Consider the following 15,139-nt stretch of genomic DNA (forward strand, 5'->3'; position numbering starts at 1 on the left):
AGAGGAAAGTAGAACTTGATGAGGTAATTGTACCTGCTCCCTTATTGGAAATTAGTTCATCACAGAAACCAGTTTCTGTGACGCCTATACCAATTAGTGAGGAAGTTAATGATGATGATCATGGAACTTCAGATCAAGTTATTACTGAACCTCGTAGGTCAACCAGATTAAGATCCGCACCAGAGTGGTACGGTAATCCTGTTCTGGAGGTTATGTTACTAGACCATGACGAACCTACGAACTATGAAGAAGCGATGGTGAGCCCAGATTCCGCAAAATGGCTTGAGGCCATGAAATCTGAGATGAGATCCATGTATGAGAACAAAGTATGGACTTTGATTGACTTGCCCAATGATCGGCGAGCCATTGAGATTAAATGGATCTTCAAGAGGAAGACGGACGCTGATAGTAGTGTCACTATCTACAAAGCTAGAATTGTCGCAAAAAGGTTTTCGACAAGTTCAAGATGTTGACTACGATGAGAGTTTCTCACTCGTATCTATGCTTAAGTCTGTCCAAATCATGTTAGAAATTGCCGCATTTTATGAAATATGGCAAATGGATAAACAAAACTACATTCCTTAATGGATTTATTAAAGAAGAGTTGTATATGATGCAACCAGAAGGTTTTGTCAATCCTAAAAGGTGCTAACAAAATATGCAAGCTCCAGCGATCCATTTATGGACTGGTGCAAGCATCTCGGAGTAGGAATATACGCTTTGATAAGTTGATCAAAGGATATAGTTTCATACAGACTTGCGGTGAAGCCTGTATTTACAAGAAAGTGAGTGGGAGCACTACAACATTTTTGATAAGTATATGTGAATGACATATTGTTGATCGGAAATAATGTAGAATTATTCTGCAAAGCATAAAGAAGTGTTTGAAAGGAGTTTTTCAAAAAAAAAACCTCGGTGAAGCTGCTTACATATTGAGCAGCAAGATCTATAGAGATAGATCAAGACGCTTGATAAGTTTTTTCAATGAGTACATACCTTAACAAGATTTTGAAGTAGTTCAAAATACAACAGTCAAAGAAAGAGTTCTTGCCTGTGTTACAAGGTATGAAATGGAGTAAGACTCAAAGCCCGACCACGGCAGAAGATAGAACGAGAATGAAAGTCATTCCCTATGCCTTGGCCATAGGTTCTATAAAGTATGCCATGCTGTGTACCAAATCTATTGTATACCCTACACTGATTTTGGCAAGGGAGTACAATAGTGATCTAGGAGTAGATCACTGGACAGCGGTCAAAATTATCCTTAGTGGAATAAGGAAATGTTTCTCGATTATGGAAGTGACAAAAGGTTCGTCGTAAAGGGTTACGTTGATCCAAGTTTTGACACTAAATCTAGATGACTCTAAGTCTCGGTCTAGATACATATTGAAAGTGGGAGCAATTAGCTAGAGTAGCTCCGTGCAGAGCAGTGTAGACATAGAAATTTGCAAAATACTTACGGATCTGAATGTGACAGACCCGTTGACTAAAATTATCTCACAAGCAAAACATGATCACACCTTAGTACTCTTTGGGTGTTAATCACATAGCGATGTGAACTAGATTATTGACTCTAGTAAACCCTTTGAGTGTTGGTCACATAGAGATGTGAACTATGGGTGTTAATCACATGGTGATGTGAATTATTGATGTTAAATCACATGGAGATTTGAACTAGATTATTGACTCTAGTGCAAGTGGGAGACTGAAGGAAATATGCCCTAGAGGCAATAATAAAGTATTATATATTTCCTTATATCATGATAAATGTTTATTATTCATGCTAGAATTGTATTAACCGGAAACATAATACATGTGTGAATACATAGACAAACAGAGTGTCACTAGTATGCCTCTACTTGACTAGCTCGTTAATCAAAGATGGTTATGTTTCCTAGCCATAGACATAACTTGTCATTTGATTAACGAGATAATCTCATTAGGAGAATGACGTGATTGACTTGACCCATTCCGTTAGCTTAGCACTCGATCGTTTAGTATGTTGCTATTGCTTTCTTCATGACTTATACATGTTCCTATGACTATGAGATTATGCAACTCCCGTTTACCGGAGGAACACTTTGTGTGCTACCAAACGTCACAACGTAAATGGGTGATTATAAAGGTGCTCTACAGGTGTCTCCAAAGGTACTTGTTGGGTTGGCGTATTTCGAGATTAGGATTTGTCACTCCGATTGTCGGAGAGGTATCTCTGGGCCCACTCGGTAATGCACATCACTATAAGCCTTGCAAGCATTGTGACTAATGAGTTAGTTGTGGGATGATGTATTATGGAACGAGTAAAGAGACTTGCCAGTAACGAGATTGAACTAGGTATCGAGATACCGACGATCAAATCTCGGGCAAGTAACATACCGGTGACAAAGGGAACAACGTATGTTGTTATGCGGTCTGACCGATAAGATCTTCGTAGAATATGTGGGAGCCAATATGGGCATCCAGGTCCCGCTATTGGTTATTGACCGGAGACGTGTCTCGGTCATGTCTACATAGTTCTCGAACCCGTAGGGTCCGCACGCTTAACGTTACGATGACAGTTTTATTGAGTTTTGATGTACCGAAGGAGTTCGGAGTCCCGGATGAGATCAGGGACATGACGAGGAGTCTCGAAATGGCCGAGACGTAAAGATCGATATATTGGACGACTATATTCGGACTTCGGAAAGGTTCCGAGTGATTCGGGTATTTTTCGGAGTACCGGAGAGTTACGGGAATACGTATTGGGCTTTATTGGGCCATACGGGAAAGAAGGAAAAGGGCCTCGAGGGTGGCCGCACCCCTCCCCTTGGTCTGGTCCGAATTGGACTAGGGAAGGGGGGCACCCCCTTCCTTCCTTCTCTTTTCCCTTCCTCTTTTCCTATTCCATATGGGAGGTGGAATCCTACTAGGACTAGGGAGTCCTAGTAGGACTCCACACTTGGTGCGCCCCCTCCTAGGGCCGGCCTCCTCCTCCCTTGCTCCTTTATATACGGGGGCAGGGGGGCACCCCAGAGACATAACAATTGGTCCTTGAGATCTCTTAGCCGTGTGCGGTGCCCCTCTCCACCATATTACACCTCGATAATACCGTTGCGGAGCTTAGGCGAAGCCCTGCGTCGGTGGAACATCATCATCGTCACCACGCCGTCGTGCTGACGAAACTCTCCCTCAACACTCGGCTGGATCGGAGTTCGAGGGACGTCATCGAGCTGAACGTGTGTAGAACTCGGAGGTGCCGTACGTTCGGTACTTGATCGGTCGGATCGTGAAGACGTACGACTACATCAACCGCGTTGTGATAACGCTTCCGCTGTCGGTCTACGAGGGTACGTGGACAACACTCTCCCCTCTCGTTGCTATGCATCACCATGATCTTGCGTGTGCGTAGAAATTTTTTTTAAATTACTACGTTCCCCAACAAAAGGTTTATTTGCTGAAGCAACATTTTATTTTGAGTTTTTAGTCAAACATTTTTTTCTAAACATGGGTGCCTCTATGCTATAAAACTGGGCTGGTGCCCCTACGCGGGTGGGCTTGTCTCTATTTGGGCCTCGTTATTTTTTCAGGGCCCAATATCTATTCGTCAGCAAGATTTTTTTTACTAGAAACTGAATTTGGGGGGTGTGCACTTTGTTAACTGAAAAACAAGAACAGAGCATGAATACTGAATATTTCTTCTTCGATTCAGTTACATGAACTTGGCATGACGCACAGATCGCATCCTCTACCCCAACGGACCTAAATGCCCCCTCTAATGACGGATGAACAACAAGTAAACAAAAACAGAGCAATGACACAACAATAGAACCCCCCCTGCCATGATATTTGCTTGCTTCTGCAAATCGATCATCTCCATTTGATTTTTCTTGATCTTCTTCAGTTCCTCGGTTAGTTCAGACTCCAAGTGCAATTCAGCATTGCGCGCATACCTCGCCATCGACACGACTCTGCCCGCCCCTCTGTCCGAGCTCGACCTCAAATTCTCCATCTGCGGCACCCCACCCCCCAAATTGAGCTCCCAGGTTGCGGCCCCGCTTGAATCAATGTAGCTCTCGAACTGAATCCTCTCAACATAAACATCCATCCACTCGAAATGTGTGCATTTCTTCAGGATCTGAAAACAACAACATGAACCCTAAATTCCAAATTCGAGGGGAAAAACAAAATATGGAGAAATCTGAGCAAACGGCAGTGAAAGAATGGGCTAAGAATTGAGATCTAACCTTGCCGTCCCTTTTTGCCTTTGTTTTGCTCAAGCACTTCACAAATTCCCGCCCAAGATTTCCATTCTCATTAGTTCTACTGACCCATCGTGTCAGAGGCTCTGGGCGTGGGCAGTTAGGGCACCTTGTGAGCGGCACTGGACCATACTGAGGCCATTCTGAGAGCGTGGCGGAGGAGGTGGACATCTGCACTAGCTCGCCGGAGAAGAGGAAGAATGGGGAAAGGGGAAGCAATGGGCGGCGGCGAGCGGACGGGCACGGGCGGTCGTCTCTTCTAGCTGCGAGGAGGTGGGTCCCGTGCTTACTGGACAAGTGGTGGGTCCCGCGCTTACGTGGATAAGTTATGGGTCCCACGCTTACTGGACAAGTGGTGGGTCCCGCGCTTACGTGGATAAGTTGTGGGTTCAGCCCATAACAGCTAATGAGGGCATTAGTTCAGCTTAAGGGTCATGTCGTGTTTGGGCTATTTACTCGCTCAAAAGAGTCGCCCCAAAGCCATTTTCGTCAACAATGTCGCTCTCCGTCCAATTCCCACGAAAGATGTCGCAGAGGAGCTATTGACCCTTTCTTTTTACACGGGATATCAAAGACCAGCACCCATACTGGGATGACATCAAGCAATAGTTTTAGATGGTCTCGCATCACTATCAAAGGAGATGACCAACAAGGCATCACCGTCATAATTCCATGGCCCTCCGCGTGCCACAAACTTGTAGTCTCCTTTATTAGAGCATCTCCAACAGCCGCGCTAAACAAGCGTCGCGCCGCAAATTTGGCCATTTTAGCGAGAGCGCAACCCGGCGGGTGGCTCCAGCGGACGCGCAATAACCGCGCGCGCGGTATAAGGAGTTGGGCGCGCGGTCGGATTCGTTATCTCGCGGGGTGTATTTGGAGCACCCGCTTCCGCGCGCGGCACACTCGAGCGCTCGCGCCGCACTCTCTCCTCTCCGCCTCCTACGCCCCGCGCGCGCCGGCGCCGGCGAACTGCACCCATGGACGCACACGCCAGCACCCCGCTCACCCCATCCTATAGCCGCGACCCTTCCACCGCTGCTGCCGCCGCAAACCCTAATCAGAGAGAAAGATTCATCGCGTTTTACGATACGGAGCCGCCGCCAAGCCCTAAACTCTCGTGGGAGGGCTGATCTGGACTCCGTTCGGGGCTCCGGAGAGGGGAATCCGTCGCCATCGCAAATAGTTTGTCTCATTTTTTACTGTTTTCTTACACCATTGTTTGCGATTAATGCATCGCACACAGTTTCGTCGAAGGTCTCTGACTGTACCTCTACCACCTTAGGCAGTGGTGGTGTATTAAGCCCATGTATCTCTTCAATAGGAGGTAAATTTTTAACATCCTCAGCTTTAATACATTTTTCCTTCAGATCAAGTTACTACCGAACCTCGTAGGTCAACCAGAGTAAGATCCGCACCACTCCGGCACCTCGAAGGCGATGAGGAAGAAGCTTGCTGGGCGTGCGACGGGCGCGGCGGCTACCGAAGCGCCGGCGAGCTCACTCGTTGAGCCGGCGGCCGACGCGCACAACATGTTCGACGAAATGCCCCCAAGGTAGAAATTTTTTCCAACTTTTCTTTTCTTGTTATTTTTTCAATGCATTCATATAGATAGCTTATTTGCATTGTTCAAAAAACTTTGTAGTATCAACGATGATGCATACATGTCAACTATGGGTGTTGGCTCCAACAATTCGCATTGGTCTCAAACCAATGACATCCATTTCGAAGACCATGAGTTCGAGGTGGACGAGGAGGGTGAGGGCATTGTCGACGCGCCGAAAGGAAGAGCGGGCAATTACACCAACACTGATGACATCTTACTATGCAATACTTGGTTGCAAGTGTCGAGGGATCCATCCGTTGGATGTGATCAAAGTAGAGATGCTTATTGGGGGCGGATGAAAGAACACTTTGATGCTCACAACGTGAGTGGAATTGACCGCTCCGAGAGATCACTTCGGTCCCGATGGTCGACAATCAACTCGGATTGTCAAAAGTGGGTGGCCGCACAAAAGGCGGTTGACAAGTTGAACCCAAGTGGCACAAATGAGGACGATAGAGTAAGTGGCATTTCATACATGTTCATCATACTTGTTGTTGGTGTTCGAAGTGCTAACTTGCTTTGTTTTCATGTAGTACAACATTGCACAAAACTTGTTCAAAGAAGAGGAGAGGAAAACCAAGAAGGGGAAGATCAAGAAAGGAAGGGTCTTTACCTTGCCTCATGGCTACAAATTGTTGAAGGATGATGAGAAATGGAAGAAGCGTGAAGATTTGGATGATTTGCATTTGAGCAACAAACGCAAGCGAACAATTGAGTTGAATGATGATGAGGAGGAGGAGGAGGATGATGCATCAAGTGATGACGGCAAGAGAAGCCCCACACCCAACTCGGTTTCATACTCGAAGCCAAAATGACCGGATGGGTGCAAGAAAGACAAAACTGAAAAGAAGAAGGGGAAAGGAGATGATGAGCTCCAAAATGCTATGGAAGCTATTGTGAAGGTAAGAAAAGAAGCCAACGAGGTGAGGAAAATGGCAAGGAACCAAGATGTCGCGGCCGAGGAGAGGAGGTTGGCGGCCAAGGAGAGGAGGGTGGCCGCCGAGGAGAGGAAAGTGGCCTTGGATGAGAGGAAGTTGGCCATGGAGGAGCGAGCCAAGTTGTTGGAATGGGAGAAGCACTTGTTCTTCTTGGACACATCTAAACTCAATGAGGCGCAAAAGGAGTTTGTCAATCTTTCCCGTGAAGAAGTGTTGATCCAAAAAAGAGCCATGATCCGCGCAATGGGTGGCGGTGGCATTGGCGCAATGGGTGGCGGTGGTCTTGGCGGCATGGGTGGCGGTGGCCCTGGCGCCATGGGTGGCGGTGGCCTTGGCGGCATGGGTGGCATGGGTGGCTTCGGAGGTACCATGGGCGGTTTAGGTGCCATGGGAGGCATGGGTGGCTTTGCAGCACCCCACGACGCTATGGCCGCCATGGGAGGCATGAGTTTTGCTTCTCTCATGGGAGGCATGGGTGCACCTCCGGCCGCCATGGGCGGAATGTCTTTCGATGTGCCTCCTCACACACATTCCCATGAAGATGCCGTTGAAGATCTTGCCAACACCGTCGGAGCTTCACGTGATGCGGTGCGTGATGAGGAGAGGGAGGAAGATTCATCTTCGGAGGCGGAAGAATCGTCTTCCGAAGATGAGGACGAAGACAAGAAAGAGGATTGATGTGTCTTTCGTTTGTGTCTTGAACTTGGTTTGCCTTTTGAACTTGGTTGGATGAACTTGTGGACATGATTTTGAACTTGTGGGCATGAACTTTTATTCATCAACTTGTTTGTGTGAAATTTTATATGTCATGTTCATTGCATTTTGAATGTTTCAAATTCATTTTGTGTCCAAAATGCCATATATGCAATGCCCCGACGAGTCGCGCGCGCGGCATTTTTTGCGCGCTGCTGGAGCGGCGCGCGCTGCATTTTAGCGCGGCTGTTGGAGCCAGCGCTGGCGGCCGCGCAAAACCAGCCGAACGGCGTGCGTCAAACTAGTTTTTAGCGCGCGCTCGCAAAGCGCGGCAGTTGGAGATGCTCTTAGGGAAGAAGGTGATGACATAGAAATTCTTCCCGACAGGTTTGAATTCAACTCCTGTTCTGAGCTGCCACATCTTTTCAAAGTGATCAAAGTTTGCGGAGTCGCCCATTGCCACAGAGACCCTAAACCCCAGACGAAGTAGACTTTCTGGACAAGCTAAATTGGATCTTCTTGACACGCAAGTCAATCTCGTTGGAACGTGCAACCTGTAATCTCTTCCTTGACAGGCACCTAATCCTATATATATACCACGCTGCGTCCCCAAGGAGGTACAAATCGCTTACGAAATTCTTACAATCATAAGGTCACCGGCTATATGTATTCTCACGTAAATCAATCCTGAATCAACCAAGCACTCTCGTCCAAAACCAGGCGATGGCTGGCGATTCAAACGATGCTATCCCGCGAGACGTCCTGGCCAGCGTCCTGCTCCGCTTCCCGGCGAGCGACCTTCGGCACTTTCCCCGCGTCTGCAAGGAGTGGTGCGAGGTCATCTCCGACCCTGCCTTCATCGATGCGCACATGATCCACGGACCGCGGCCCCTGACGCACACCATCGTGTTTTTTCTTGGACGCAAGGGAGGCGAAGCCGACGAGGCCATAGAGCCGCGAAGCGGCGACGGGTACCTATTCGACGAACACTGGCGACTCGTGGCCAGGTTCACGGCCGGCGAGTCAGAAAACATGGTGGGCACGTGCAACGGCCTGCTCTGCTTCCTCGACTTTCACCAGGCGGACATCAGGGTGGTAGAGCCCTTCACCGGCGAATCGCTCGTCCTACCGCCGCCGGAGACGCAGAAGCGGTGCGAGCCTACCGCCTACTGTTTTGGCTTCGACCCCAGTTCGAGGAGATACAAGATCTTGCACCAGGGCCGCGACTTACATAAGGGTGACGCTACGGTGAAAGATCTATATGTGTACACGATCGGAGGAGGCGAGAACTGGAGGAGAGCCCATGCGGCCGCCGCCGTGCCCTACGACGGCCCCGTATTCGCTGACGGATCGGTGTGGTCCATTGGCACGGATCAGCATCAGCTAGCGAAGGTCGTCCGCTTCGATCTGGCGACGGAGGAGGAGATCATGTCGGAGCCCATCACTACCAGAATAACCTTATATGCCTACGGCCTTAACTATGCCGACGGCTGCCGTAGGCATAGATGGAGCTATGTCGACGGCCTGGCGAACACTGTCGGCATAGCTTCATCTATGCCTGCGGCAGCCGTAGGCATAGTAAGGCCGTCGGCATACATCGATCTATGCCTACGGTAGCCGTAGGCATAGATAGACCGTCGGCATAGAGGTGGCCCTAGTCGCCTGAGGACAGACGGCGGGTTGACGCCGTCAAATCTATGCCGACGGCCCTAACGGCGGTCGTCGGCATAAATATCATCTTTTTTTTACTAGAAGCTGCCACGTGGCAGAGGTATGCCGACGGCAAAGCCGTAGGCATAGTTTTCCATCTATGCCTACGGCAAGACCGTAGGCATAGCCCTGCCACGTGGCGCCTCCTGATAGCCCCGACAACTATGCCTACGGTATGGCCGTAGGCATAGATATCATCTGTTTTTTATTTTAAATTATTATTATTATTTAGAAGTTAAAATTTGAATAATTTAAATCTAACTTTTCTAAAAAAGTTAAACATACACAAATTATACGTCGACTCGGGGTAGAATTTTCCATAGATTATGAATATCCAGTTTGTTTTTGTTTTTGAGTATGTTAGAAATGTGACCTCGTGTACTTTTGCATATAGGTCCTTGTACTTTGTTAAAAGCATAAGTAATTGATGCTTGGATCAATTTTGACAAATTTTATATGTTTTTTTATCAGAATGGGCTGACCTATAACAACTAGGTGAAAACGTCCGTTGGTCAAATCCCGTCCGGCGAAAGTCAAAGGCGTAGATCTCCGAGTCAACTGGTCCAGGGTTACGCCGGTCGGGGCCTTTCGGGGGTAGCAATGCCACCAGAGCATTGCCCCGGGTCCTCATACACGTCTTAAGGTGTGGTGGCATGTATGAAGAGGCAATACGCGGCTCTGGTGTGAGCCCCCCCCCCCTAACGGATGGCAATGAAATCGAAGTAATCCCTCTGCGGTTTTGGCGTTGCATGAAATATTTCTAAACACTCGGAGTGTGATCAATTCATGAAATTTTTACACAGTGTAGACACATGTGATATAATAGGTGTGGCAATTTCTTATATTTTTTAAAGATGCAAGAGTATGTGAAAAAAAATCCCCCACTACGGATTGTTCTTCGCGTGTCTATGAGTGTGGTCAGGGGCCTTCGGGGGCTAGCTATGCCACAAATCTTGCGTTGGATCCTCTTACATGTCTAGAAGTGTGGTGTCGGGTGCAAACACCCGTCATGCAGCTCTGGAGTGTGACCCCCTTCACGGAAGGCGCTACCGTCGGCACTTGGAGGGGGGAAACGGCCGCGCCGGGTCGACACGAGGGGGATCCGATGGTGGGTTGGGCCCAGACCTTGTTCTGAAATGTTCCTATCGGCTGATCTATCACAACCAGGTGGAAAAGTCCGTTTATCAAAGGGCGTCCAGTGAAAGTCAAAGGCCTAGATCTCTGGGTCAACGGGGCTAGGGTAAGGCCGGTTGGGGGCCTTCGGGGGTAGCAATGCCACCAAAACTTGCATTGTGTCTTAATATATGTATACAAGCGTGATGGAGGGTTGAAATAGCCAACGGATTAACGGGCAGCACACTTCCTTCACAAAACCGGACACGTTCTCTCTCGATAACTAGATACTACCTTGGAGATGGTGTAGTTTACAAGCGGTCTCTGGTCAGGCTTCTGTGAAACATGCTCAAACTTTTACCACACCCTACAAGGGCCATATGACTACACCATGCCAGGTCCCGAGGATTTCCGGCATCATATGATTTCCCGTGGATTTTAACGGCTAGATCTGGCATGCTGCCAAGGTACATTCACCCTACGGTGGTGGGACCTACCCCTCCTTTTGTTGCACTAGGCCTACACATACCGCAAAGACATCATATATGATTTGACAAACCACTTCTGGACATCATTTTAGGTGGCTGCCGTGCAGATCTACAATTTCTCGCGTTTAAACCCTACGGATGCAGTAAATGTGTCAAATATTGCAGGCGGGCCCGAAAAATGCCATGTACTGGCACGTGTCATGCAATGGCCCCCTTTGAGAGCACAAGAAGTTTCGAGGTCAACGGAGCAACGGGCAACACACTTCCTTCACAAACCAGACACGTTCTCTCTCGATAGCTAGATACTACCTCCGAGATGGTGCAGTTTCAAGCGACCTCCGGTCAGGCTTCTGCGAAACGTGCTAAAACTTTCACCGTACCCTACAAGGGCCATACGATGACACCGTGCCAGGTCCTGAGGATTTCCGGCATCGTATGATTTTTGGTCGATTTTAACAGCTGGATCCGGCATGCCGCGGAGGTACATTCGCCTCCCGGTGGTGGGGCATGCCCCTCCTTGGGTTGCACTAGGCCTACACATACCGCAAAGACATCATATATGATTTGACAAACCACTTCTGGACATCATTTCAGGTGGCCGCCGTGCAGATATGCAATTCCCGCATTGAAACCCTACGGATGCAGTAAATGTCTCAAATATTGCAGACGGGCCCGAAAATTGCCATGTACTGACACGTGTCATGCAATTGCCCCCTTTGAGAGCACGAGCAGTTTCGAGGTCAACGGGGCAAGGGGCAACACACTTCCTTCATAAACTGGACGTGTTCTCTCTCGATAGCCAGATACTACCTCGGAGATGGTGCAGTTTACAAGCGACCTCCGGTCAGACTTCTACGAAACGCGCTAAAACTTTCATCACAGCCTACAAGGTCCATATGACGACACCATGCCAGGTCCCGAGGATTTCCGGCATCGTATGACTTTTGGTCGATTTTAACAGCTGGATCCGGAAGCCGCCGAGGTACATTCGCCCCCCGGTGGTGGGCATGTTCCTCCTTTGGTGTCGTCGTTCGATGGTGAGGGACGTCGCACGTGTCATCGTCGACGGTGCGACTGTGCGAAGGTCCCCGTCCGGACTCATAGTCATCATACCGAACGCACCATTCCCCGATCCATTCCCTCCCCACCTCACCAGACCATCTCCTCTTCGCCGCCCTCCTCTCCCCTCACGGATCATCGACGGTCGGTGCAAGAGGGTAGAAAAAATTAGAAGAAAAACAAAAGGGAAAACACAATTGTATGAGCTTCGTTTCTATTGGTGGAAACTTTGTGCCACGGATCGATGACGTGGCACATATCCATCCATCTATCCATCTAGCTATCCACCCCACGACCATCCATCCATCCATCCACCCAACCCCTACCTCGCTCTCTCCGCACGAACCTCTCTGTCTCTCGCGACTCCTCTCTCCCCCACGAGCCTCTCTCCCTCGCCGCCGCCACCACCCACGCCGCCCAGTTCCGGCGAGCTCCGGCGGCGCGCAGCACGCCCCCGAGCTCCCCTAGGTCCGCTCCACCTCCCCCTCCGTCCAGAATCGGCGCTCCCGCCCTCCACTGTCCCCGTGACTAGCTAGGGTTTCGGCCGCCACCCCCAACATCGCCGGGATCAGCCACATCCGGCGACGGCGAGGCCAGAGCTCGACGAATCCGTTACCGGTGTGTCGCAGGTACGTCCTTCCCCTCTTTCCTCGCCCAGATCCACCCTCCCCACCTCACCTTCTCCTTTCCTTCCCTTGCTGCAGGTCACCTTGGCGCGGTCTGGACGACGACGACGGCAGGAGGGCGCCGTCCTTCCTACTGGCGCACCTAGCTGGCGGCCCTGTCCTGCTCGAGGAGGCGGGCTGTCTAGCTCAAGCACGGCCACGACGACCCACCTCGGCAGGTAGCACCTCCATCTCCTCCGCCTCCTTCCTCTGCTCACTACTGCTGCTGCTAAGTAGAGGAATATGTGATGCCAAATCCTCTTGTGTGAAGGAATTCTAGAGGGATTTGTATGAACAAGTCCTTTATTTATTTATTTGTCTAGTTAGTACCAAACAGAGAGAGAAGATGAGTTTAGAATCCTGGTTCTTTAGTTAGATAGTACCAATAGGGATTGGTTAATTTTGCTGCTACAACTCGAACGGAGATGATGAGCGAGGTGGAGTAGAAGGTGATGAAAGTCGACGCAACGCTGAGCCAAACCCACTCCTTGCCGACGCAACCTAGCTGTGGTTCTCTTAAGTCACGAAGCTAGATATATCCTTCACCGGTAGCTAGTTTGATCTATCCTGATGGACAAGCTAACATACATAGCAGTAGTTGCTTTTTTTATCATTCCCCCACCGGCCAGAGCACAACGTACACACAGAGAGAGAGCAAATCTCTAGTTAGCTTTTTTTTAGTTTGTCCTCTAATTAGCAGAAACTACTCATTCTTACTCCCCGCAGGTGGCTGGCAGTATCATCCTTGATCTATATTTTTTGGATGGTTAGTCAAAGAGCATGTGATTAATAAATTAGAGGAAGTGCAGGTTACTTTGTTGTTTCCCCTAGATCTGTTCTCACGAACATGCATATGCATCACACTAATCTGCTTCTTCATAATTATTGAATCCAAGCATGTAAGTCGCTATAGCATTTGCACATCAATCCAGATATGTTTCATTACTCCAGTTTCTACCTTTAGTTTTATATATGGGCTAGCTACTACATAATTTAATTACTCTGCATATTTTGTATTACCTGAACATGGATAAATTGCATGTAAAATTTTGGTTCCCATAGATCTCTCGGTTGAGTCAAGGACTCTAGGTAGCAATTTTTTCTATCTCAATTTCATTTGCTATAGTCAGTTACTATTTCGCATTAATATGTTCAGATTCCCAGGTATGATTAATTGATCATATGTACCTTTGGATCTTCCAAAACAATCAACATTTTATCTGCGCTATTTTCTTTCACATTTGCCATTTTGTTCATATCTGTAGATCTATTTATATATATTGTTTTTTTGTTTCTGCCAACCCACATATGCATCAATTTGAATGAACTTAAATTTGATCCTTTATTTGGTATTACCTACATAAAATTGATTATCCATCTCTTCTTTGATGCACAGGTAGGTACCGCTGATGTACTGGAGCCTTGATCTTAATTTTTCTTCATTGGTAATAATATCATCTCTCAAGAAGTCCTTTACAGATATATGTAGTACAGCGGGTCATTATTTATTTGTTGCTGTGATGTCGAGCTCTGTTTTCTTTATTATGACAAGTTGCAAAATTAGTAGTGGGAAGTAAACTTTTGTTAACTTGTTGGCTGAACCAATGGAACTACTGTTATTTTTGATTTGCTGCTCAACTAGTGCTGCAATGATGGAACCGATGATTGTGCATGATGCATCCATCCATTCTATCGGAGTGGCTGTGTTTTTTTCTTCTTGTGCTAAGATTGATAGCATCACATATCCTATTATTTTGTTTCTCCAGTAGAGCCTTGTGAGTTGATGTGTCTGCCACCGTCCTCGAATGGTTGTGCAATAATAATGGTCCTAGCTAATTACTAGTATGTGCTGTTGCTAAAACAACTTGCTCCTCGATTAGCAACAACAACAACCACGCTTTGGTTCCCCAAAATTCAGATGGCACTTGCATCTCTACATACACACACATATGAATATGCACCTCGGTTTGGTTCAGTTTGCATGTTTACATTTGCTTTAACTTTGACTGAAACTATCTTGGTGGCACTTGCATCAATGGTGTGTTCTGCCCTTGTAGATGTCCTTGGAGAAGATGGCCATTGGAGTGTAGGGGAGGAACAACCTTGTCTTGCTCGAGGAGGACCACCCGATCTCGACGACGGCACGACAACAGGCTGCTGTGGAGTCTTAGAATGGGAATGTTATGTACATAAAAAATATTCTATGGTCTGTGTTTGCAAATCCATGGTTGTTGAATCATGTCTATATAAGCATTTGTAAATAGCTAGCCTTTTTGGCTAATCTTTTTTTTTGGTTCTGGTGAGCAAGTATGCCGACGGCAATGCCGTAGGCATAGATGGCTCTCGTGATACCAGCAGCTGCCATGTGGCGTGTATGCCTACGGCAAAGCCGTCGGCATAGTTTTGCATCTATGCCTACGGCTAAGCCGTCGGCATAGCCCTGCACCAGGAGCTACTAGAGTGCGCCACGTGGCAGGGCTATGCCTACGGCATAGCCGTAGGCATAGGTTTGAAGCTATGCCTACGGCTAAGCCGTCGGCATATCCCTGCCACGTGGCGTCTCTTGTATGGGCAGCACTTGACGGCGGCAACGGCAATCACCGTTAGGCGCGGAGTGTTGCCGTGGCCGTCG

The 15,139-nt window shown here is 48.2% G+C and overlaps 1 protein-coding gene and 1 long non-coding RNA gene across 2 annotated transcripts; both read left to right on the forward strand.

Annotated features, from left to right (window-relative positions):
- The first annotated feature begins 8,195 nt into the window (after nt 1-8,195).
- LOC109746868 (F-box protein DOR-like) lies at nt 8,196-9,089 on the forward strand. The gene has a single exon (XM_020305968.1). It carries the CDS (start codon nt 8,196-8,198, stop codon nt 9,087-9,089), a length of 894 nt encoding a protein of 297 aa, XP_020161557.1.
- Nucleotides 9,090-12,140: 3,051 nt separating this feature from the next.
- On the forward strand, nt 12,141-14,788 carry LOC109746861 (uncharacterized). Its single transcript, XR_002228882.4, has 4 exons — nt 12,141-12,471; nt 12,547-12,686; nt 13,904-13,952; nt 14,565-14,788. It is a non-coding gene; the product is annotated as an uncharacterized lncRNA (long non-coding RNA).
- Nucleotides 14,789-15,139: the final 351 nt, after the last annotated feature.

The sequence above is a fragment of the Aegilops tauschii genome, chromosome 5, assembly GCF_002575655.3.
Source record: "Aegilops tauschii subsp. strangulata cultivar AL8/78 chromosome 5, Aet v6.0, whole genome shotgun sequence".
Lineage (NCBI taxonomy): Eukaryota > Viridiplantae > Streptophyta > Magnoliopsida > Poales > Poaceae > Aegilops > Aegilops tauschii.